The following is a 27,156-nucleotide window of genomic DNA, read 5'->3' as shown; positions in this document are numbered from 1 at the left end:
ATTGTCTTAGATAAAATTAGGTATACAAGTAAGTATAAATTAGTATATTAAAATACAAAGCATTGTTTAAAAAAGAGCTTCTGCATTTGCTTTCAAAAGAACAGTCTGATTTTGATATGCCTGGATTTCAGTAACAGTACAAAATCACCAAGTAAAGATACGTAAAAAAAAAATTTGTACTAATTTGGCAAAAAATATTTGATTTAAGTGAATACAGAATAATATATTGTTTGATATGTAATGGATATGTACCACGATTATATTTTGCAAAATTCCTAAAAACTCACGAGTTCCTATATATTTTTGGGTATAAAAATATGAAAAAACCATCTTTGATTCATAGAGTCATTTAAAATAGATTAGTATACAACACAATCAAATTCATACAAAAAACATTTGTTCTCAAGCTGTTAAACACACATATACATATAAACGTAATTGAGCTATAAAAATGGTACTTAGTTGTAAATAATCGTTAAAGAGCTAAGATTGTCTGAGTGTTGATATCGTGATCCCAGTGTATGGACGAAATGGATTTGAGGTTAAAGAACGTGCTCTGAACCACTATAATAAGTTTATTGCGATCACTTTAATCTCTATCGGTAATCGCATATCCTAAGTATTATAGTCGTCTAACAGATAGTACTATGTAAATATAATTATTTATAATTACTTAATTTAACATAATATAACGAGCGTGTCACGTTTTTTATTTTGTACGTGTCCCCTCTCGTCGTTGCAATAGGGTTAAAAGCTATTTCCACTTAATTATTTAATATTCATTATTGTAATTCTAATATATTTAACCATACATTAAATCACGTTTAGTCTAATACTTAAATATCACGTTTAAGTTGTTTTTGAATTATAAATCTATAGTTGTATAAAATGATACGTGTAATTTACGATTTGATATGCATTGTTAATCAACCTAATTAGTATCCTCATCAGTGCAGGAGGCGTTCTGAGAAATTCACGCTCATCAGTCCTTAGCCTATTGAGTTAACTCAGTAATTTTCAATTCTAAGTTTTAAGTATTTTTATGTTCACTCTCTCTCTCTCACTACTTTTTTTTTTTAGAATAGCTCACATATTATCAACATTAAGGTGACACATATGATCGAGAAGACATGTTGGTTAGTAGCGGCAGACAATTGTATAGACGTGTAGTTGTCGTTGACATTGGGAAATAGTTCGCTGAAATCTTCACAGGCGTTTTTACTAGCTTCTTTCAATGACTCGGCTGTAAACATTATACAAACAAAGTGTAAAATAAAGTTTTTCCTGGGCATTAAAGTCATTAGAATTTAATGTACTGAAACTAACCAATTTTTGGGAAAAAGCCATTCCAGAATTGGCACTCAGTTGCCCTAGGTCCGTAGCCCACTTCCAACTTGGCTGCGTTCCACACATGGTAGATGGGCTTTGACTCGTTGTATAATGGCCATTCGATATCATCTGATACTGGAGTACTGTTTGAAAAAAATCAATTACTTAAATATTGAAATAATAACACGAAGAAAAATAATTGGTACGTAATTCAATTGTCTTTTCATCGAAAATAATTAATTTAATTAACATTAGACCAAAGTCAAAAAATCAATTTCCAAATTATTATCAAGGTTCTATTTTGTTAGATAGCAGTGTTGATAGAATAATTTAATTTTGAAAAAAAATCTTTAATTGATAATTCACAACAGTTTGATAAAAGTCTTAAAACGCAACGCATGTCTGTTTTATAACTTATCCATTAATAAATAATTTTATTACTAAATTATATACAATATTAAAAAAATGTAGACACTTAAAACTACATATTTATTACTTCTTTAGTAAAAATTATTGGTACTCTCAGTGAAGACAAATTATTATTTTGTTTTTATAATATTAATTTGATTATGAAATTTATTTTTCTTCGTAAGGCACAACAAAAATTAATTGCACTGCGAAAAAAACCCAAGAAAACCTTCAATTCGCATGCTTAGGTAAGATACTTCAGAATTCGGTAAAAATCAATAGGTCATGGAAATGTATCCTAAAATCGAGTGTTTAAGCTAAAAACAGTAGCTATGTATACGATATCCGTGCTAATATTTTCTATTCGATTTCGTGTAAGTTGAAATTCACTAGATGACACTAAAAATTCTATTGAGGTATAATTAGTGAGAGCAAAAAGTCATTTCAGAGTCGACATGAAAAATATAATGCTTGTCAAGAACACTGGCAAAGAACGAGGTAATTTCAATAACCTATGTGATAAGATAAACGTTTTAAAAATGTAACGGAAAGTAAGTTTCATGGTAAAAATGACGAGATTTTTTGCTATATGATAAGTTAAGAAGTGGAGCTATTTCAATTTTGTACAGTCTTTCTATTGTACATACAATTTCGATTAACAGTGAAATAAAACTTATATCGATAAATGATGTATTAAATTAAGTAATACAACATTTAAAATGTAATCATTCGCGATAGTTTTGTAATCAGACAATAAAAAATGAATATTGTACATAATATATCGATTGTACTATAAATTCGATATTGCTTATGGAAACGGTAATGGCTATGTGGTAGTAAAAATAAAATACTGTATAGTCCAAAGACGTGATTAGAGAAATAGTGTAATTTAGTAGCTGAGCAGCATTTCCGGTACTTGAGTTGACCGGAAAGAACCCGGAAAATTTTATGACATTTAAAACGTTTTATAATTTAGCGTGGGGTCACCACTTCACAAGACGGTCGATAGTAGCTCATGTGTAATCATTTGCATTCTCTGTTGTGCTACAGATATAAAAATAATTTTACAGTTTTGGTTTATATAACAGATATTGTCACTGTGTAATCATAAATGGTAGCAGAGTTTAAAAATATTACTGTATATATATATATATATATTATAATTATAATTCATTAAAAAAGTATAAATTTGGCGATGTTAAAATATTTTTGTACATTGTAATAGATATATTTTAATGGCTTTAAAAAAAAATTATCGAGTTGTAGGCTATTAAACAAAAATATTATTATACTTATATTTATAAGTAAATATTAATTTGACGTTAGTAGTGATATTTCTGTATGAATGTAATGATACATTTCAAGCAATTAAAGTGAAAACTTATTCATAAATACAAGAACCATATTTTGCATGTAAGAAATGTATTAAAACACATACAATGAAAATTGTAATCTTTTTATTAATGAATTTGCTGTGTTAAAATGTTAACATTGTATATCCCATGTTTTAATAGGTTATTTTACGAAATATATACCGAAATTTTGTTTCAAGCTTATTTCAGTTTATAACATACATCAACGAAATTAAATTAAGAAACGTATTATTCAGAAATTAAGTTTAACATTTATGCAATTCCTCGGGAACATAATTATAGTTGATATTTTCACTGTACACATTAAATTACTGAACCCAAAATTACTTTAATGTTTAATAACAATAATTTTGCAACTACAAATTTACTGCCGAATGGGCATGTGTTTTGCGTTTTGTGACAATAACAGAAAAAAAGGAAAAAACTAGAAGATGCTAGGGATTTGGAGGGTGTCCATTTTATTGCGCGCAATTTTCTTTCCAACTACTGTTAATAATAACTTGGCTCTAAAATGTTTGAGAAAATTACAAAATATTATAAAACCTCACTAGGAAAAAACTATTTGGACGTCGATATAATGTAATTCTATCTATTTAGTATAATTTGATTATGATTGGGAACGATGCAATTATGATGATAAATTTTCATGTCACTTTAGCAAATGAAATTTGGTTAGAATAACTTAACTTGTGATATCTTTGTTTTTTATAATAATATTTTCATGTAACATAAGATAATAATTACTTAGAAAGAAAAATATATATACATTTGAACTTTCAAACTTGATTATAGAACTCATTTATCACAAATAATATTGAACATTTTACTATTACTTTTTTTCGGTTGAACTTCCATCGTTATGAATTCATAACGACTAAATAGAAAATATTATGAGAATTTTAAAAATGTTATTGTTACAGAAACTTAAAATTTCACACAACTCTTTAATTACTTAATCAAAACAAATTTGGAAAATTTTAAGAAAAAAAATTAATTAATATTTTTTTTATGAATTTTTAAGTGTGTAACCATCGTTCAATACTAATTAATGATTATTTCATAAACTAGATGCGATAAAATAAATCTAAAACTGGATTTAAATTTAGTAGCAATATTTCATGAGGATTCATCTAAATATTGTAAACGGTAAACATTTTTATTTTGTCTTGTGTTATTTTTTCTTACATCTCATGAAAAGAAATTATCCTTTCAAAGGACACAGTTATATGTAACTATTATTTCCTTAGCTACTTGAGTAAATTTATAAATTATAAAAGTTTTTAAATAATATACATTTGAGTAATATTTAATTAGAGAGATATTTTTACATTCATATTGCATATAAAAAAATAATACGCCGTCAGTTTAAAACTGTTTTTAATTTTAGATAATTAAATTTTTAAATACAGTTTTCATTTGGTATTTACCCAGTTAATGAAAATCTAGTAAACGCTTCCATGATCCGTATACTTAAATCTCGTTCTCTAGCATTGTATGGCATCGACATATTCAACGGATGTCCAAACACGTACTGCATTTCATCTCCATGCATTACCCCCATCCATTCGGCCCACAAATGTGAGTCAGTTCTCTACAGAAAAATGATCTATTTAAAAATATCCTTCAACAAAAAGACAAATCTTTTCTATAGGCATTTAACATATAAGTAATATTTGATTAATTTAAATTAATTTTGATAATCATGATTTGATATTTTCTATTTTTAAGATTAAATAATTAACTTACTAATATTTAATTTTTAAATATTAGTAAGAATAGTAATTTTAAATCTTTTACAGTTAAAATTTCATTTACTAAGCATTTTTTATGCAAAATATTTCATTACATGTGTAAAGAAATAGTAATAGACTCGGGCTCCTCGGTCAGCAACGATGTTAGCAAAGTGATTGGTTGGACACACAAAAAAGTAATCAGCAACAATGTCACCCAGTCTTTTTTGGTTTGAGTAAGGGTCGTCCAGTTCTCTTTTTTCCCATACAGAGTACTGAAACACATCATTAAATATATTTAATTTAATCAATGAAATATAGCCAAATATTACAAATAAAAATAATTTATTCGACGAATAAACAGGGTAAAAAGTGTTCGTGGTGTAACAGAAGATTTTGGAATAAGAGTAGGAGTGCACTAAGGTTTAGTATTAAGCCCATACTTATTTTCTGTAATGATGGACGAAATTACTAAAAAAATACAAGAAGCATGTTTTACGCTGACGATATAGTGTTAATATAAAAAAAACCAGCACAGGGGGGTCGCGGCACAGTGGTGACGTGGCATAGATGGATCAAGTATAATGATATCTGACAGTGAATAAAATCACTATAAAAAAAAAACGCTTCGATGCAAAACTTTAGATAGTGTTTAATTTTAAAAAATTGTTGGATTATTCCAAAAGCTACATGATCTGCTAGTTCATTATTAATATCCTAATTAAGATAAAGTATATGGAATGAAAAAGGGATTATTAAAAAATATTATTTCTAATAAAAAAATAATGTTGATCCATACACTTTTCAATATGTCATAGCATTATAAAGTTAAAAATGTTAAAATAAAATCGAGAATTTTCACACAATAATAGCATTTGGTAGCCATTTTCACCGTGAAGATAAAATAAAGTCCGAAATTTTTTTTTTTCATGATAAAGTATATTACATTAGCTTTAATTTAAGATATATATAAAAGTGTCAGACCTTCCGGAACATTTTCAAAAATCAAGTTGAAAAAATTAATTTTTTGTGAAAAAGTTGTCATTTTAAATCCCCTCCTGTGGGCAAGTAAAGGGTCACATATAAAAAAAAATATACTAAATGAAAGGTAATGATATCATGCATCTACAAAAAAATAATTATATTGATTCAGTTATTTTTAAAAAAGTTACGGCAGTTTTTAGTAAAAAAAATTGAAAAAATTTCGAAAATTAGCGATTTTTAAATTTGTAATTTTTTTTAAGGTTTCCCTATTTACGGGGAACGAGGGAATTTTTTTCAATTTTTGAGGGTAATGTCTTCGACTAGAAAAAAAAACACATCTCAGTAAAACCAATACCTTCTCAGCTTCGCATCGAAGCTAAAACCAGGGAGAAAATTAATCAAAGATTAGAGGTGTGGAGATTATATCCTGAAGGAAAGATATTACGAATAAGTAGGAGTAAAACAGAGAATATAAAGTACTAGTTTGACAAAGGAGAACACGAGGTAAGTGAAATGAAAAACGGAAAGTTTGAAGTATTTAGGATTAGTTGTGCAAATGAACGGTAGTATTGACGGGGATATAAGAAACAGGATTAAGTGCAAGTGGGTGAAGTGAAGAGAAGCGTCTAGTGTGTTATGCGATAAGAGAACTTTATTGAGACTGAAAGTTAAGTTCTAAAAGACTGTAGTGATACCAGCTATGGTGTATAGTTTAGAGTGCTAGGCGGTGAAGAAGAGGGTAGAGCAGAAACGAGAATGCTTAGATGGATGAGTGGAGTGACTAGAGAAGATAAGAGAAGAAATGAATATATAAGAGGAAGTATAGGTGTAGTGTCAATCTTGGATAAGATAAAGGAAAAGAGACTTAGACGGTTTGGCCATGTTATGAGGAGAAAGGAATCGGAAGCTATAAGAATTGTTATGGAAATAAATGTTGAAGGAAAACCAAAAAAGAAATGAAGGATGTTATTGAATGCGATATGTGGACGGATGATGTGTGCATAGATGATGTGGGAGATGGTGTAAAATGGAGTTTTAGGGTAAGGGTGACCAACCCCAAGTAGTTGAGATAAAAGCGAGGAATAAGAAGAAGATTCAATAAATGAACAAAAGTTATATTGAATAGTTTTTTAGGCTTTAAATCATTTAAGAAATGGATACTATGCAATTTTTGTCGAAAGTAATAGGCTTCATTTTCTTAATAAAACAAATTGATTATCATTAAAAATTTATTTCGAGCAATTATTTTCAATAATTACACGTTTGTTAAGAGTTTTAAAGTTAATGACCACGAATAACTTTTGATCGTGATTCACACGTCGTTGAACAAACTGGTCATCTACTACTCAGTCCTAATTGTATGTAAAAATAATAAACGTATGAGACATCAGTCATGCTTGACTATTTAAGTTGTCTAGAGAAGACATGTTTATATTTAAATATAAATACTACTTTATTAAAAATAATCTCAAGAAAATACTTTTTAATCACATAAATCTCACTCGAAATTAATCAAATTGTTCACAAATCGTTACATTTTTGGCGTGGCCTTCTTAGTCATCGACTCTATAGGTCTCCCGTCCAATTAAATTAAACAATAAAAAATTAGAAGGTCGATAACATGACAGCGGAACCTTATGAATGTCATATTTTTACTTTATACTTTTTATTTTCTATTCATTGTATACAATTATATTTCACCGTCAGACATTTATTATCGATTCATTACTTTTTATACCCACCTTTTTTCCGTAGCTTTAGGATACGTTTCAAACACTAAATATTTGATTTGTACCAAATCTTATATAAACACAATGTAAAATTATCCACATTGCAAGTTTAGTTTACATTTTATCGTAATCCAAACCCCATCGATTTTCGTGTTTTTGGATATTTTATGAAATAGAACAGGTTTTAATGTAAAATTATAACTATTGATTGTGTGAAATTATTTAGTGAACCATATATAGCTCCTATTACAATTATAGGGAATTTAATCAAAGTAGTAATAGTGTCAAAGTATTACTAGTTTAACGCTCATACCGAGTTACTTTATATAATGTGTTAAATTTTTCATAGGTTAATATTTTTAATTAGGATATATGAATAATTTTAACATGATATAAAACATTACTTGATAAATTATGGCATCCCTTTCTAGTTGTGTTCTGTCTTTAAATATCACGTTAATAATATGTTCAAATTTATCTTTTGTCAGCTGAGTGGCTGACTCTCGATTGAAAAAATCCACAAAATCGTATAGTAGAAAATATGTACCTGAAAATAAATTGAAATTAAATGATTTAAAACAATTATCAATTCAAAATTATTAATACGATGACGAACATCTTGAAATATATTTGAATTCATCACATCACTAAAACTTATTAAATGACAAATAATCAATATCACCCTTTAATTAAAAATATATAAATATATTTAATTTATTTGAGCCTTAAAAAAATAATAATGATTAAACAATACCAATTAGTTATATTGATAAAATATTTATATTATTATCATGAAATAGAATAGTATATAAGTCAGATCAGAAATAAGAAACTGAACAAACACTATTTCATAATAGATTAACATCAAGCTATTATAGCTTATAACTTTATGAATGATACGCAAATTTTCTCTAATTATGTTTAGATTTTTGACTGTTGTTATTTGTATTCAGTGAAATTTTGATGAGAGGAAATGTGGTATAGAATTATCCTCAATAAATAATTGTTTAACTACCTTTTCTTACGTTTCCATTATTTTAGTATAAAATTAAAACATTACTATGATAACCCTCACATTCTATCGAATGAACTGGCAATAGTGATTCTTTAACATAATGCAATAATTGTACGACCAAAGCGAAAAAGTAGCTACACGTATGTATGGAAATAACAATAATTAATGGTAGGAATGGAAACACTGAAAAATTGCTTTTGTTTGAGAAACTGGAGAAAAGCTTACACGAGCGCTTTTATTCACATTACCTACGACGGACAATAAAGGTCAGTTGTGTTTTGTTTTGTAAATCATCAGTAAGGTTTGTATGTAAGTATAAAACCGTATACACACATCCTTTGTATACTGAATCATATCGTTTTAATCAATAATGAAAGTTTTATTTTTATACGACTTTTCAAGTATGTTGGAAAAATAAAAACGTTTTCATTTTTAAATGAACAATGCAATTAGCACAAAAATTGTAACGCAGGATTTCGCGTGTACGTTTTTGTTTGAATTTTTTCTTGCACAACTTGCAACATTTAGGAGTGCCCTATGCTTCCCTTTTGTTCGCTTTGAAGTATACTTGAAGTATTGAGCGAAGTGTTTTAAAAATAATAACTAACGATAAGTTAATATAAGCCTGCAAAGACAATTACTTATGGTTTTCAAAAGGGACGCAGTTAAAATTCATGATCGATAGAAAACCGTTGTACAGTAGACCGAAACATTTTATGAAAACTCTTATATACTGGCCATTTATTTTTCTTAGTGTGACATTTTATAGTAGGTTGTGATAATCTCTAAAATGACGAATTGACATGGAGAAATACATTCTCAGCGACAAAAACTTCCATCATATATTTTTTTTTTTAAGAAGAAAAAAGTAGGTCACTGCACGGAATAGATCTGAACTCTTTTTTTTTTTTGATGTTAAAACGCGGTCTCTCATTCGTACTCACAAAAAAATCATTCAACGTGGTGTATAATATAAAAAAACGAGAAGACATTTCTACAAGCCCTATAATTTCCCCGTTGAATCATATAAAAAGTCCATCGTACTTAAACACTTTTAATAAAATGGGTCTCTATAGTAGTATATATTTCACGCAAAATATAAAAACATAAAGTTTTTTTTCTGTTAAATTTTTATTTTAAAGTCGATCGTGTGTCCAATTCGACAAGGTTCCAAATGCGCATCGTCACTTGATCACAGGCGGCATCGTATATTGGATAAATATTGATCTTAAAAACCGTTAAATAATATAAAGGGTCAAAATACAAAGACTCTAGTTTTTTTTTTTTTTTGTAAAAAGCGTATGTTTTAGACATTTATGCTTATTTCCCTTCAAAAAAAAAAAGGTAATGAGCAACGAAAGTCTTGATACATTAACTTGTAGACTTGGACTAAATAGAGAACATTTCATTTAAAATACTATAACGCAATGTTGTTAAATCATTTTTTGATAAATTTGGAATTACTTGTCTTCGATAATTTGATAAAATATGACTGACACATTTTTCCTTTCCAAAAATTTATTTTAAATGACCAGATACCGTTGTCATTTTTACACGCAATAGCGACTTAGCGGACCCGATGGAAAACAGGTCATAATGTTATGGAAGATATTGTGACATAATTATTAGTTTGGCTTGTAGGGTTACTGGTGCGTACCGTGTTTGCGTTTGAAAGTGGCAATAGGATTACTCGGTGTGAGGTGAATAAAAAATAACATTGCTGTAACTCGTTCGACAAAACTATATAATAGTGTTCAAGAAACCCAACAGAATGAACTGGACGTACCTAAACAACTTGATATGCACTGGAACCAAAATATAAGAACAACATTTTCTGAAATCGATTTTCTGGCATTCTATGAATATAAAACTCGCATCTTACAAACAAAATATTTTTTGTTCTTTTCATCGAGTCATGGTTGTTCATTTAATCTTTTCATTTAAGATTATTAACACTTTTATTTATAAATTATATTCATAAGCTTAGAATAACATGATTGTTTTTCTTTAAGTAATTCATAAACTATACTTGTCAGCTCTTTTTACTCTTATCTTAATAATAAAACACTATGTGTAAAACCCTAAACTTATATTTATAAAAACAAACTATATTAATGTCGCATAAAACATCAAAGTGATTTGTATACTGATTGCTCATGAGAGTCTGTCTCTAGATATTCAATATTCTGTTCCAATCGCACTCTCAACATCATCACGCATAATTTATGATCATCATTGTCGTATTTCTCAAGTGTTTAGGTTGCAAACTGAACTGATTTGTTTTTAATTATTGATTAATATTATTAATAAAGATATTGTGAGAAACAGGGAAATTATCAGGTAAGATTTTAAAAGACAATAAGAATCTAAATGTATGTCATTATATAACCCTCGAACAACACCCCGAAATAAAGTAACTCTTCTTTTTACTCAACACTCATCACGACTACCAATTTGCCGGTTATTTTCAGTTACGATAATATGCATAAATATACCTCATTATATAATAAAAATATTAATAGTTATACGAGCAGTTGCGTGTTCATAACTTGTTACCCTTGTGGAGTTTAGTCAACACTAAATTACATAATTATTTCATTTGCTGTTACAACAAATAGTATTATTTTTGTTTCTTTAAATTAAAGGCAATACATTTACAGCCGCTTTACACTCATTACATTGTAATACAGACATCCGTTTTGAAACACGGATATTTTAAACAATAGAAAGCAAAAAAAAAAGTAATTTTAAATGATAATTTCACAAAAATAATGTATAATGCATTGAAATATTCTATTATCTAAAAAATCACCATAAAAAAAGTTTTTAAAGTTAAAATTACTCCAAATAAGTTTATCTAATACACAGAAGTTACATCACAAACAGTGGATATGATAAAATGTCGAGTTCAAATAAATTTTATTTTCATAATTAATCTACATTTACTTATTAGAATACGAATACGTACACAAAAATAGAAATGTGTACTAAAATATAAAAAATTATATTTGGTTTATTGTACCAGCTTTGACCTGATTCTATAAAACACGCGATTCGTGTTATCGACAGGCGACTGGCGCAATTGTCATTGAACGTTGACGCCCAAATAGATATATAAAAACTTTTTTTTAATTTATATACATATATATTTTTAATTTCTTCCTATTAAAATTTTTAAATAAAGCAATACATATATTTTTGTATAGGACGTGGTGAACTAAGTCACTAAACTCATTTATTTAAACTTTTAGAGTATAACATGCGTAAAATGGTTTTTTCTGTATTTTTGACTTTGCTTAAATACCAAAGTGTCGGGAAAATTAGCTGAAATTTTCAACTTATACAACGCTAGACATTCATTTTTAATATAAAGAACATGTTATAAGATTAAATTAAATTTATGTTTTAACGTTCGCGTCCTCCGAGACCACTTCCTTTAAAAATATTCCCCTGAACAAAATCAGGTAATTAAATTCTGCTCGCAGAAAATGATGAAATATCAACAGTAAACATTTACTAAAGTCATCATGAAAATTATCCAAACATTAATTTAAATTATAATTTAATAAAACATATGATGACACCTAATCACATTGATAAAATATATATCAATCGAACTATTGAACAACTACATTTTCCCTGTAATTTAATTGATAATTATCAATTTGATTACAGGAAAAATTAGATTATAATTTAATAACAGATAATTTTAATTCTATAAATCATTTTTCAGAGATAAGTATCATCAGCATACGAACAATTATTTCCAAAAAACATCGATAAAAATTATGGTGATTCCGAGAAAAGAGGTTAATCAGTTTTAAGATATTTTAATGCAACATACTACTTTCGATCTATTCTATGAAAATCAGAATGACATACAGATATTAGTTGTAATCTCAACATTTTATAAACATTTCGTAGAATATCATACAACCTCAAAAATAATGAGAACAATAAATTTTTAATATCAAATAAAAATTTAAACGCGACGTTTGTCACATCTCAACGGTTGATAAATTGAAACTCAATGATATAAAAAACACAGAGAAAATTAAATTACCATCAGTAGAAATATTGAAATATTTAAATAATTGGATCACCAATAATATATTTTCAGTTCTTCAATAGCTTATAAATATTAAGTATTGATTTTATTCAAGATTTTTTGAAATTTAATATTTAGTTCAAATAATTAATGGAATGTTAATCAATATTAAAATATGTACCTTCAATCAATCATTAATATCACATTCATTTTTTAATGTTTTTAATACAAAAAAATTAATATTATAGAATGCTATATAATTTTGCAAAAACTTCAATGGTGTACATTAAGTTGTATTTATTGATACAAGAAAAATTTAGGGACAGGGAATAAATTTGTTAATTTTTCTAAGATAGAAGTAAAATAAATCGAATTTTTCATTTATTGATCTTGTCAATTTTCTACGAATTTACAGTTCATAGAAAAACAAAAGTAAATATTAAATTCAAAATCAATTTTCTTTTCTAAAAATTACTTTTTTAATTTCTTAAAGGAGATGGTCTAAGTTCCTAAGCTTTCTAAATTCATCTTCTGTTGCACGACCTACTTCGAAATAATCTGGACACACCTTTGTTTACAAAATCTTAACGAGAAACTTAAAATCAATATGTTTACATTTATTTTTATTTAGCCATTTATATTAATAATATAATCGGCAACAGTCAAGTTTGATAGAAAGAAATTGTTTGTAAGACATGTATTTTGTGAAGTAAATCCATTAGTTTTAAAAGCATAATTCATTTTTACCTGCAGAGTAATTTAAAAAACTTAACGTACCAACGCTATAAAAAGTTACTAACCAACGCTAAAACTTGTCGTGCAAAGTATTTCACATTTTGATAAAACAAAAACTGCAAATCAAAAGAAATTTATATTTAAAAGTGATAAGAATAAACATTTTAAAATAAATAAATCCATATTTTCAAATATAATATTCAATCAAAACAGATTATTAAGGCACTGAAAGTAATTTCAATGAATAATTATCTTTGAAATATTTTTTACCTTTTGAAAAGTTCAGATAAAGTTCAAATTTAGATTTAGTATTTCTTTTTATTTAAGTATTAAACATTCTGATTATTTTGTAACTTTTTTCGTTAACCTGAAATAGTTTATTTAAAGTTTCTTTTAAAAATTTTTTCCCACCAAACATTAATTTCCATAATAATACTTTTTCAAACGGCATAAGGTTTTATCCCAAAATAAACTTTATCTCGAATGACTTGAAAAATTATCTCTTAGAATATAATAAGGTTTATTACTTTTTTAAATATCACTATTATATAATTGTATTTGTACATACATTTTTTTACTGAACCAATATTTTTGATCATAACAAAAAAAAGACACCGAAAAATATTTAGTTGAAGACGTACGTTGAAAGTTCGGAAAAATACCTCTCGGTGAATTTATTACCTAAAAAAAATATCTAAGAATGATAATCTTTGGATACGGCTAATTTTTATATTTTAATTTTAAATTGCTAGAACTTTTTGAAAATTTTATTCGTTGCTTAGGTCACCGAAATAATATAAAAATGATACTAATATGAAAATAATTCAAAAAATGAATGTAATGATTTGTCGCGTAAGTAATGGCGTTTTGATGTGCTATGTAAGATAAACCGTTTTCCCCTTTTACAACTTAACTTATTAGAAAGGACATTGGAAGAAATAAATAGAAATTTAATTAATTTAAGTATATAAGTAAATTAATTATTAATATTTATATTACAATTGTATTTAATGAAAAATCTACTAATAAGGATTGGTATGAAAAAAATTACAATTGTGTTATAACAATAAACATATGATGGTGAAAAAATTTAACTATTAGAGTAATTTTTTAGTTAGATAATTAATACCTAATAATTTAATATGAAAATCGCAATCCGATAATGACATTTAGCATAGAGAAAAAAAAACGAAATTATATCAAGTTTTGATAATTGTTTCACCTTTAAATGATTGAAATGCATTTTACTCAATAAAACAACTTTAAATAAAAATGAATAACAGTTATATAGTTTTCTAATAAAATGTATTATATCAGTTGTTTGTGTTATTATTACCTTCATTTAAATTGCTACCAATGAGTATATCGATGTCAGAAAAGTTTGCTTTTTTTAACATATCCAGAGGATGTTCTGGCATAAACAAACCATCTACCGTTGGTGCCGATGGAAATCCCAGAATTCCAGAATAACTATTCCATTGTTTTTTTGATATTGTACCTGCGTCAACGGAACGCATACAAGACATAGCGGAATGCCAATTGATTGTTAAGTCCGTCGAATTACATTTACAATCATCCAACAATTTTTTAGCTATTTCTAAAGCTCGTTCGCCACTCATGTAACTCCATGGTGCATTAACTGTTCCTGATTGTAATATACCACGTCGTACTAGCCCTCGTGTGACAGGTGATATTAAATGCACACTAACCTAAAAACATGCACACATTTAATCAAAATTACATTGTTTATAGGAAGCAAAATAACAGAGTTTCAATAAGAATTAAGGTTTTAACTACTTTTTAATCAAAAAGTATATATGTTATATCATTAAACAGTTTTGGTAAGTAATTAATTCCAAAAAGAACGGATGCTTGAAACAAGTTTTTTTTGTAGGAATGAAACGACATTAATCAATTTATAAAATTTCAATTGTAAAAAAAACATGACTAATGATGAAGTCTGCAAATGAATTAAACATAAAAATAATACTCACTGAACCACCACCAGCAGATTCTCCAAATAAAGTTATAGTGTCTGGATCAGCTCCAAAAGCTTCTGCATTAGCTTTTATCCATCTAATGGCCATCGCTTGATCCCATAGCCCCATGTTCCCAGGAGCATCGTCACTGTCTTCGGGCAGTTCGGGAGCCAAATAGAGCGACCCAAATGCACCAAGTCTGTACTGCATTGAAGCAATCATGATGTCAAATGTTGCAGCCATCAAGTCACCATCGTAAATATCAAGAGTTGACGTACCGGACATATATCCACCGCCGTAGATCCACACTAACACTGGTATCTGAATAAATAAAAAAATAATCTAAAACCCGTTAAATAAATGTTATACATCAACAATAATACATTCGAAATAACAATAATTGTCACAACACTTTTTTAAGCAGAAAAATCTAATAAATGAAATTGTCTAATAAAATGTAATTGTCTCTACAGAAATGTTTTTCATTTAAGAATGCAAGCATTTTTCATATCAAATATAACATAAATTTTCTATGTTTTTACCATACAAGAAATTTCACTGTCTCTCACATATTTATGACCGTTCATCTCGGCTTTTATAATCACTATTTATATTTTTAATTCAGCCCTAGTGCATTGTAATGTAAATAATATTTATGTTTTAAATATTTAGTTCTCAGAGAGAGCAATCACTAAGAAAATAAGACAATATATTTGCATTCATTTTACCTCAAGATTTATTCAAATTAGCAGTAACCAATTGCATGCAAGCCATTAATTTTAATTAAAAACTGTCATGATAAATATTTTTAAATAATTAAAAGTAAACTATCGGATAAGTTTTATTTATTAAAAAAAAAAATAAATTTTATTACATTAATGTTCTAAATTTTTATTATTACTAAAAATTTAATTTATTCGGACACCTGAATTATAAATCTAAGTAATTTGCAGTTGATAAACTGTATTGAAGTCCGGAAGTGTTGTTTAAGTAAGAATTATTAGCACTAGACAGGTTATTCTAAACTGACCCTTCAGTATAATTTCTTACCTTCCACTAGCTTTATTTTATCGTTGTAGAAATCAGACAATTATATTGTTCTATTTACCATACATAATAACTATTATATAGAATGTTTATTAAGTGAGGAAACGGGTTTCTATTGTTGTCATTGTTTGTATAATTTACCCGTTTCCTTACTTATTGAACACCCTGTATTCTGTATTTACTATAATACTATTGTGCAGCTATCCTTTAAAAAATGTTTTTCGTGAACTTGAATCTTCCTTTATCATCTTATATACATATTTATATTTATATAAAACCAAATGCAAATTATAAATAATTTCGGCTTTCAAATATTATACATAACTATATCGAGTTGGTTTAGAAAGATAAACAAAATTTAATCATGATTAATGTTTTCTATATGTAAATTGAACTTTATTAGAAAATAAAATGATAATTAAATATTTAAGTTTCTATTAAACTTCTAATATTTTACTTGTAGAGTTCTAATGTAAATATCTTTCAGGTAATAAAATAAATATTTACCGTTTTCAATTACAATCTGCACTATAAACATATTATTTCATATATCATAGATTTGTAAAACTGCCAAAAAAGTGTCGAATACACTAGTTTTTTTAACTAGTGATAACCTTATATATATAATTTAATTTTACATTTTTAAATGGAAAATATAGCTTTTTAAAAGCGATTATTGAAATCATAATTTTATAAAAAGCATGGATGTATTTCAAGCATCATAAACTACGAGTAGAGAAAAATAATATTTAGGATGCTAAATAAACGATTCAATTAAATTAAATTGCTGTATTGAATTACCAAAGTAAATAACGTTTTTACCGGTGTTCTAGTAAGCTTTAAACGGTACATTTTTCAATTAATAATGATGTAATTTAGTTATAAATAGCCAAAAGTGATTTGGGATTAAATAATAATAATTCATCTACTAATAAAAGTCAAACTTCTTTCTGCTCGAATTGAAGCAATTGACATGTCTCGTTGAATGTGTTTTCATGTGCAATAAAAAAAGATTTATACAAAACTTGACTTTGTTTTCTACTGATTACCTTTGAGTGATGGGCTGCATTTGAATGGTGTCTCGTACGTTGTTTGCGTGGCACCCATATGTTCAGGTACAGACAGTCTTCCGACAACTTGGTATTAGGGTTCCACATTTCTTCTCCTTCGAATCCTGGAAAATACTCATACCGCTCCTGATAACACGTATTGGGCATTTTGGTAGCATTCAACACTCCTGGCCATGGATCTACTGGCACTGGCCGACGAAACCTTAATGGTCCTAGTGGTGGTTTGGCGAATGGTATGCCGGTAAACACTCTGACCTCTTGGTTAGCTATGATCTTCGTATAGCCTCGTACTAAGCCAGTAGTTGTGGCTACTACTGGATTTTCATCACCATCATCCCCAGAACCTCCGTTGGTTCCTCCACCGCCATCATTTCCACCACCATTACTTCCGACCCCGATAGTGGATGGTCTACTCGACACGGTGGCACAACACAACAAAAATGTTATTGTTGTGCTGCAAGTGCAAATGCCACTGCCAAAACGCATAGCGTTTATGCTGCACCAACAAGCTCTGCAAATTAAACGCAACATTGAATTATTTCAAGTAGGTAATTATTACATAAGTATTTTTATATTATGTATTATGCAAAATTAAAGATTTAGACTAACAGTAAAAATATTTCTCCGGTTTTTCATATAAGTATTTCACAGTTTATTACCAGAAAATATGCTAAAATTATTTTATGTTTAAAAAAACCATATAAATCTTTGGAAGTTTTAAAATTCAAATCAATTTTATTTTACTATATACTGTAAAAAATGACAAATGCAAAATAAAAACTAATCAACAATTTTGCACGCATTAAGTTATTTTTATCAGTTTTACATCCTTCTATTTCTCGAACTTAACATGCTTTAGAGGGCTTCTGTAGAATGTTAGAGAGTTAAAGATGGTTCTCGGCTAGGCCAAGCCGACTTCTTATTTTAATTTATTCTTTAAAGCAAAAATTTAATCGTTGATAAAACTTTCTGAGAATTTAAAAATTGCCAACTACTCTTTTTCCTCATAATTTCAACGTAGTTCTTCAAACATTAGCAAATATTCTTGTTCTGATTTAAGGACATCGAGAAAAATCATGAATATTTACTTTTCAATAAACAAAATGTACGATATTTACTGTGCACTGTAACTCATAAAATACGAAATTCTTGCAACTATCTTGAAATAAAATAAAATTGAACTATAATCACCGAATTTTAATTATATAAATACACTGTCAATATCAAAACAAAAAGAATAATAACTTTACACATTTTTTATAGTAAAGATTTACACAGCAAGCTAGTGTATAGATACACATCAACAAAATACGGTTAAAATTTGAACATAAGGTTTTATCTAATGGTCCTGCGTGCAACTATTATTATTCCCTCTTGAACCATTAAGGTGTCACATTATCCGCCAGTAATTCACGTTGACTTAAATTAGTTAAGTAGTTCATAAATATCTCAGAAAGTACTATTCCAAGTGCTCCATATATGTAATGTTTTCTAATTTACATTACTCCGGTCTTATTTTCAATCATTCAACTATTTACTTGTATATTTATTTAATCTTTATTTGTAAACATATATATTGAACGTTATGCATTTGTGTACGCGGAAATCTACAAATTAAGACTTGTATCATTTATGACGCGTGAAGAGTATGAATTTTAACAATTGTCATTAACAAAAGTGACATAAATTATTAAAAAAAAAATTATATATCACAAAATGTAACACAGTGGATCATTGAGTTGCCGCCTTAGCGCTGATGTTCAACTGCGTTGTTTGCTCCCAATTGAGTGACCATATGAGAACTTCAACAGTGACACACACTTTGCTCCCAAGCTGGTCATTCAGCTATAATGAGATTGCGTCAGGTCGACAGCCGGTGTAAAATTTCATCGAATTGTTAAGCCAAAGCCGACCACAAATAGTTGGCATAGAGGCAAAGGTGATAATGATTGTTAAGTGTACTCAAAAAAATAATTACTATCACATTTAACGTTTGATAAATTCCATTAAAATTTTGTAGACAAGAATATATATATATATATATATATATATATATATTATAAAATCATGAAAAAATACAAACAATTTTATAAAACAACGTGTTTTCAAAATATTTAAGTAAAATATCAATATGAAAAGACTTAATTGATTAAAAGCATCATACTATATTGTTAAGGTAAATTTGATAGTAAAGAGATAATAATCATATTTCATTGAAAAACAACATGGACAAAGATTAATGTACTGCGTAAACATAACATTTTAAATACACTAATAATATTTGAAAAAAATCTGCAATTTATAAATATTAATGTTTGGATATAGCTCCCGTTGAAATATTCTATAATGTTCGGTAACATTAGTTAAAAAATCTTCATTTATTTGCCTATTTATATAAATATGTGCACATAGTTCTTAAATCAATCGCATATTTGATCTATTTAATATGAAGGTCAATTATTATCAATGTTATTAAGTGTTGTTTACCTATTTTCGAGACTTTCAGAATAAGTAAAAATAATTATTTTAATTGGCACTTATTTAAAAATAAATATATAGTTATACTTAACACTTGACCTTGACGGCACGTAATGACTTTTAGCTGACAGCTAAATGTTTATCCAACATCAAATTAAAGAATTATCTATGCCAAATATAAAGTAGTGTATTAGTTCATTAAATGCATAACAAGCAAAGTGGGAGTATATTTAATGTATATTTTATTTAATTAAGGATTCAATAAAATTTATATGGTGTGAAAAGCAAGTTTACGTCTATAAACTGTCGAATATTTTACACCAACCCAATACTTTAGTGACTTATGTAAAATGAAATGCTATATACAATGTATATATATGTATATTATACATATATTTTTTAAATCTTAAACGGGCTTAAATATTTCGGTTTATGACTTTCAGTATGTCGTAATTCAAATAGCATAATAATTTATATAAAAACAAACGAAATAAATAAGCTTGGAATTTTTATATCTCAGAGTATTTGAAAATTTTTTTTTTTAATTAGTATTCATAAAATTTTAACGTACATGTATTTTTACAGAAAACATTATTTATTGAGTTTTAATATAGGCGGTTAAAAGGTACTCATTTTCAAGTTTATGTGGGCTGTTTCTAAAACAGGATATACAGTATGAGAAAATTATACCCCTGTCAGACTTATAAATTTTAGTTACACACAAGAATTAATAACAACCTTTAGCCTAAAAAAAAATAATTTCAAACAAAAATTAATTTCACTGGTTATATTTTGATGCATTAAATAAAGTGACGCATTCATTAAATAGATCTAAAACGTGTGATAGTTTGAATTTACATGCATAATTTTTGACGATTTAATTATTTTTATTTTTAATCGAATTTAACGTTATCTTATTATAAAATGATAATAATAACCATAAAAATATTACACCTAGTTTCCCACATATTTTAATGTGTGATCAATAAATATCAGTATAATATAAACACGTTCTTATATTTTATCTCAATTTAACTTTAAATGATACTTTTCACCGCAAAAAATATACACATTATACTAAGACTAAAAAAGATTACTGTGTACTTGTATCCATAAAACTAATCTCGGGTAATAAGACAAATTTTAAGTGTTATACATTTCTTAGTGTTTGTAGGCATACTAAAAGTCTAGTACTATTACTTTAAGAATATATACTCAAAATATCAAATAATCTAATTAATCTTAAATGTAATAATGTTAAATGAACAAATTTTTCACGACTAATAAAAATATCAAAAAAAAATAGACTATTCAATTTAACACGCCTGTAAAAGGCATATAAACTTTATTCAATTACAGATTACAATTTTGGGTTAGGCCGAGCACCTAGTGAAAACTATTTGGTTTTATGGTCGTCTAACAATTATTGGCAGTTCACACTAATGTTATTTATAAATTACACTATAAACTTGTGTATAGTTCTTAAAACAAATTTCGTTAATAATTTTCAACGTATATTATGACAAACCAAAAAGTTATAAAATTCTTGTAAATAAAACCGTTAAGATATTTTTATATTTAAATGGAAAGAGTAAAAGAATGAGGTTAAACTAAATAAATAAGTATAAGAAGATCTATAAAAACACTATTATTCATACCTCAGTTCATGCAAAGTCACGTAGATTTTCAAAAGCCGTAAATCGTTTAGGTTGACTTTCACACCTACTAAGTCATCCCTATAAAGTATTCATCTGCATATAGACAAATTCATATATATCTGTGTTAACCCTTAACCCGGAATGACAATTAAACTTGCACGAGATATACCTATTGGGGGACTAGCTTTATATGACACAACACTATTTCGATGGCTATAATTTTTCTAAAAATAAACTTTATTTAATATGCATTTGCTCGTCTTTACTTAAAACACAAACCGTACGAAAATAACTCATGCGAGCCTTCTAAATAATTGCCTATTTCTGAATAATATTAATCATTGTTCTTGTATTATTGTATTGTTATAAAATATTTCTTGGGAGAGATTAAACAACTTGAGAATTATTTTTACATTAGAAAATCTGTCTACAATAAGCAAATATACGACGTGTCATACTTAACTAGTTTACCTGTTTAACAAACCACACGCAGCATGTTGTTTTTCCAACCTTGTAGCATTTTGTAACGGTAAAGTATATCACAGCGGTCTCCTAAAAATTAAAAACAGTGGTGTAATAAATTACAAAGGCCGAGTAGGGAGTAGTAGTATCATATTGTGCCTTTTGGTCGTTAAAATATGTGCGAGTGTGAACTGTTATTAGATAATCAATTTTATCAGCCAATCTGTTTGGTGTATTTTTAACCGCGCGGTTGTTTAGTGTGCATGACTGATTAATATCAACTCTCATAATTGTCCCTGAACGTTTAAGTACCGTTTCGGGAATAGTAATGACAACTGTTTACAATTTTAATTATTTCAAACATAACACGATTCATTCAGCATGAAAATTATTAAAGCTATTTGAATTTTAAAATGATTGGAACACACCCTAAGCTTATTATTACATTATCAATAAACTAATTCGAATTATGATTTTCAAAAAAGAACTATTGGTCCATTCTCCTCCTACCCCTTTTAAAGTAGTATAACTTTAGTTTTTTTTTTAATGGAAATAAATATATTTAATTACCTAAAGAAACAAGAAAATGATTGACTCATAATAACTTTTAAACAGATATTCTAAAATATCTTAGCACATTTATATTAAGGCAGAAGGAGTATTATTTAAAATTAAAAATATTAATTTAAAAGTAAAAAATATAAAAATATTTAACTCATAGAGCCACACAAATTAATCGTAAATGAGTATTTCGGGAACAATGTTGCCCATATCAACACTAAAACCATACTGACATCCCGACAGAAAAATACTCTCTTATATACCTTAGTGACCTTATCACGTAGAGACGTTATCATATTATCACCTAGTCAATTGTCATATTTTGCCAATTTACACATTTTTATTTCACATTTGTATTCGGACTAATTTCAAAGTTGTAAAACTCATTAAATTTGGCTATTTCTCTTATAACCCACAGTTCTTTAACAAAATCTATTTTATTCATCGGAATATTAATTGATCTGTATACCATACTATTAAAAGTTCTCTTTTTGAGTTGCCAGCTGTGGTTCGAATTAATCAGAATGTACCTGGACTAGAGTTTTTTTTTTCGATAAATTTTAAAATTTAGTCCCTCCACTCAAAAAAGGCAATTTTCCCTCTATTTTCTGTTTATAAGTGATTTTGAATGAAAATAATTTAAACGTTGTTTGAAAGGCCTCTGTGTTAAGACCTTTATTTATTACTGCAAAAATATCATCTCCATACCTAACCGAAATTTTCAGAAAATAGCCATGTGTTTTAAACCTACTTATAAAAATTACTTTTAAAAATAATGATAGCGTATTTTCCATTGCTATGCCCTTAATTTGTTAATAAAATTTATTTTGAAACCGAAAAACATTATGGTCCATAAGTGACCTTGTTAAATTAACAAGCTCATTTATTATGTGCTGTTTTATGGTTTCTTCCTTACTACGTCAGCAGAATTTAATCTATCATTATTTTGAATAATACAACCAAATAATTCTTTAACACCCTTACTAAGTATTCAGCCAAATTGTAAGTCGGAACAGTAATATTCGACACAATTGGTCTCATATTATTTTCCGGCTTATGTATTTTTGTCAAAGCATATGAACACGTAGGTGCAATTACCAGGCATCTCTATTTTTGTTCAAAAATCACTTTTTTTAATAATTCAATAGAAAAATAAAATCCCTGTCGATTGTTGCAACAATCAGACAAATCCAATCGTTAGACATGAAGGTACTATACAAAAGAAGGTGTCTGTTTTTTTTCGCAACAACAAGACATCCCAGAGATGTCTTGTTACTTGAGATCTCTTAAATTCGATCACACCAACACTAAAATGATAGAATATTATTTACATACCAGTAACAATCTAACACAAATATCCCAATAGTAATATGCATGTTATGTATTCATCGTTTATAAGGTAGTCATAAACGAACAACAAGCTAATCTAGAGGTTGCTAAGAACAATATTTTAATTGTAAAAAGTTACTCAAAAATAAAATGGAAATCATTTTGACATGAGACAAAAAGTAAACTTAAAAAATAATACGTCAAAGATATGTAGTATAAAAACACATTTGTTGTATTTTTAAACGTTAATATATTTGTTAAATTCTTTCATGTGTAAAATCTATCAAACGTATTTCTTTGGTAAATATATTTGTTCGAATACATATTCGCTAACTTTAAGTAAATAAAATGAGGACATCATGCAAAGTCTCTTTCAGGATTGCGTGCGTGACATTTTAATCTCGTCTCTAGAGGAAAATTGAAAGTAATTGTACTTAAGTCCACAACTTAATGTGATTCCAATCCGTGACGCATAACGTGAACAATCCCATCGAATATCAATATTTAGAAACTGTTTTTCGATTTACACCGATTTAAAAATGATGCTCTGGTAACACGCTAATGTTCAAAATACTTTACTCCTAAAATTACTTCGTTAAGTACAACCAGCATAGAAAAATTAAAATTGTATTGAAAAATAAATAAATTTATCTGCGATTAGAAAGATATTGAAAATCAATAAATTAATGTTTAATAATAAAATACACGATGAAAACTTCATTTTAAATAATATCACAATAATGTGAAAGTAAACTGAAAATAAAACGTAAACTTTCAATTTTGCACATGGCTTACATTGTGAACCTACGCAAAATATTTCTCTGGTATTAAATTCTATATACTACTATCAACATTTTTCGGGCAAGTATAAGGTTAGGCTTATGGTAAAAAACGAGACGCACGCATTATATGTTTAATTTAAACAACCAGACACGTGTGGTACAACTAGCAAAATATTTAATTTCAGCTTTTATTATTATTATTATTATTATTAAATAACATGCCACGGTATCTTTAAATTACCGTGTTTTATTTGAATTTATTTTCACCTAAAGAATAATATCCACCCTGAGAAATGTAATTTTATTTGAAGAAAAAAATTTGTATTTAGTCACTTACCTAATATTTAATATTGGTATAATTTTAACATTTAATATTAGACATAAAATAGAAAAAAAAGGACGTTGCTTAAAGAATCCTAATAGTATTAATTACAACTACAACTAATGATAGTTAAGCTCCACGTTCATTATTTCTAAATAGATTACATGAACCAAGTTTAATTTATGCGATTACTTTAGGAAAGTTGTAATAAAGGAAAAGAACACATATTAGATTCTTTTCCGAATGTAAAGAGTTTATTGAATAACAATTTTTATACAAAAAATAAGTGTAGTAGTGGTAAAATCCATTTGTAGATGACCTTTTTACAAATTTAATTTAATTTAATTTTGTTAAATTAAATTAATTTTAATTAATTATAAATAATTATTAACAGTATCACTCTGTATATTTTTTAAACTGAGTAATATAATAGTATAATTTATGTTTTGTAAATTAAAATTTATCTATCTACACTACTATATTTTTTTAGTATTTTCTACAAAAACAAATTACAATGTTAACATGATACCTTGTGTTTTTATAGAGCACTTCCATTATTTTAAGTGATAATTGATACCACAATATTTTGGTTTTTAAATTTAAAAATTAGCTAAGATTTTTATGTTTTAAAGGATTTTAGTGTAATTAACTATAAATGGTCACAGAATGTTTTTTGCATTACAAAAAAAATAAAAATTGTTTTTGAAATATACCTATTAGCAAACATATTCCCTAGTCTATTAAAAATCGCCAAATATCATACGTTTTTACTAGAGTTTTTACATTTATTTTTGACTTAAATGACAACATATTACAGTGTATTCTTTAAGATATTTTTAAGTATTCTCGTGTCATTCGAAATTAATAGAAATTTAAAAGTTAAAAGTAAAATTAGTTTGTACTCATACAGTATAAATAATAAATTATAAATAAAAAAATTAATTGTTTAAAGATAATAACAAGGTTTCAGAGTTTCTAAAAAGACCAACGAAAATTTTGCTTTCTAATATCAAACTAATAGTATATTTATACATGAAATATTTCTCATGCACCCAAATTGATTTTTAATAAACTATTTCCAAGTCTACAATATCAGCAATTAATCATATTTGACGGATGAAAAGATTGTTAAAAAAAGTTCGAGCACATTATTAGGATGATAAAGCACTTTTGATCTAAAGATTTTACAGGCACTACCAATAATATATAGTGATAATTTTTAGAAAAGACTCTCTATAAGAACACTTCAGACCTTAATAATACTTGTAAAAAATAAGAGCGCACCTTATATTTAAAAATGTGTCGACATATTTATGTTTCAATATGAAATACTCATTGAATGAGTATTTTATAAAGTATGAACACCGCCTTTTTAAATAAACTTGAAATAAATTGTCTCACAATTTTGTAACTGTACTTCTGCACAAATGCAAAAAATTATTTGAAAAACTAAAAAATAGCTAATAAAACGCTCACAAGAGAATTTTGGACAAAAAGTCTTCTACAAAAGTAACTCGAATGTTTTAACATCTAAAGTACTCACATTTTAAATGTTGTCTTAATAAAATTTTAAAAGCTCATATCGGTCCTCGAGTCTTTTAAGCTAATATTTGATAGTGTAGTAACTTCCTAACGGGCCACAAAGAACAAATGATTTTCTAAGTTTAGTAATAACTTCCGCAACAAAACTTTTACAAAAAAAAACACCGACAAAAAAGCAACATATCAATGATTTTCCATAAAATGTGAACATTTTAACAATATGATAATATTGTTCTTGAAATTATTAATAACTCATACCTGATTCAGGGTCGGAGTTGTCGGGGCACTTGTTGCCTGCGGCCGAGAGCCGGACGCATCGTAGTCTATCGGCCACCGTAGTTATTACTGCCGCCACCGAGCGACATCGCCACCGCCGTTGCCGTGATCGCCATCGACGCCGCTGCAAGACGTGCAGCAGCAGCGGCGGCGGCGTGGCACGACCGTGACAGCGTCTGGGATGGCGGGTGGACGATAAGAGCACGGCGGCGGTATAGTAGTAGACTCACCGCCCTGTCGGCCGCGCCGAAAAATCTGGGTTGGCCACCCGCGCGCAAGCGTTCCGGCCGTCGTCGTA

The 27,156-nt window shown here is 27.6% G+C and overlaps 1 protein-coding gene across 6 annotated transcripts; it reads right to left on the bottom strand.

The window, feature by feature from the left end:
* LOC126906326 (acetylcholinesterase-like) lies at positions 1-26,978 on the bottom strand. Of its 6 annotated transcripts, none has more exons than XM_050686876.1 (11): positions 26,841-26,971; positions 26,584-26,728; positions 22,048-22,136; positions 17,428-17,959; positions 15,347-15,652; positions 14,689-15,061; positions 7,959-8,101; positions 4,957-5,115; positions 4,538-4,701; positions 1,327-1,472; positions 1-1,243 (listed from the first exon to the last, which is right to left on the bottom strand). In XM_050686876.1, exons 4-11 carry the CDS (start codon positions 17,932-17,934, stop codon positions 1,077-1,079), a joined length of 1,965 nt encoding a protein of 654 aa, XP_050542833.1. In that variant the 5' UTR covers positions 17,935-17,959; positions 22,048-22,136; positions 26,584-26,728; positions 26,841-26,971; the 3' UTR covers positions 1-1,076. The 6 variants fall into 6 exon arrangements, with proteins under 6 accessions (XP_050542833.1, XP_050542831.1, XP_050542832.1 ...); XM_050686874.1 differs by having other exon boundaries at positions 22,056-22,136; XM_050686875.1 differs by lacking the exon at positions 26,584-26,728 and having other exon boundaries at positions 26,841-26,978.
* Positions 26,979-27,156: the final 178 nt, after the last annotated feature.

The sequence above is a fragment of the Daktulosphaira vitifoliae genome, unplaced genomic scaffold, assembly GCF_025091365.1.
Source record: "Daktulosphaira vitifoliae isolate Bord-2020 unplaced genomic scaffold, ASM2509136v1 Scaffold_4, whole genome shotgun sequence".
Taxonomy (NCBI): Eukaryota; Metazoa; Arthropoda; class Insecta; order Hemiptera; family Phylloxeridae; genus Daktulosphaira; species Daktulosphaira vitifoliae.
Note: the sequence above shows the minus strand (reverse complement) of the source record. Positions and strands in the feature narration are given on the sequence as shown.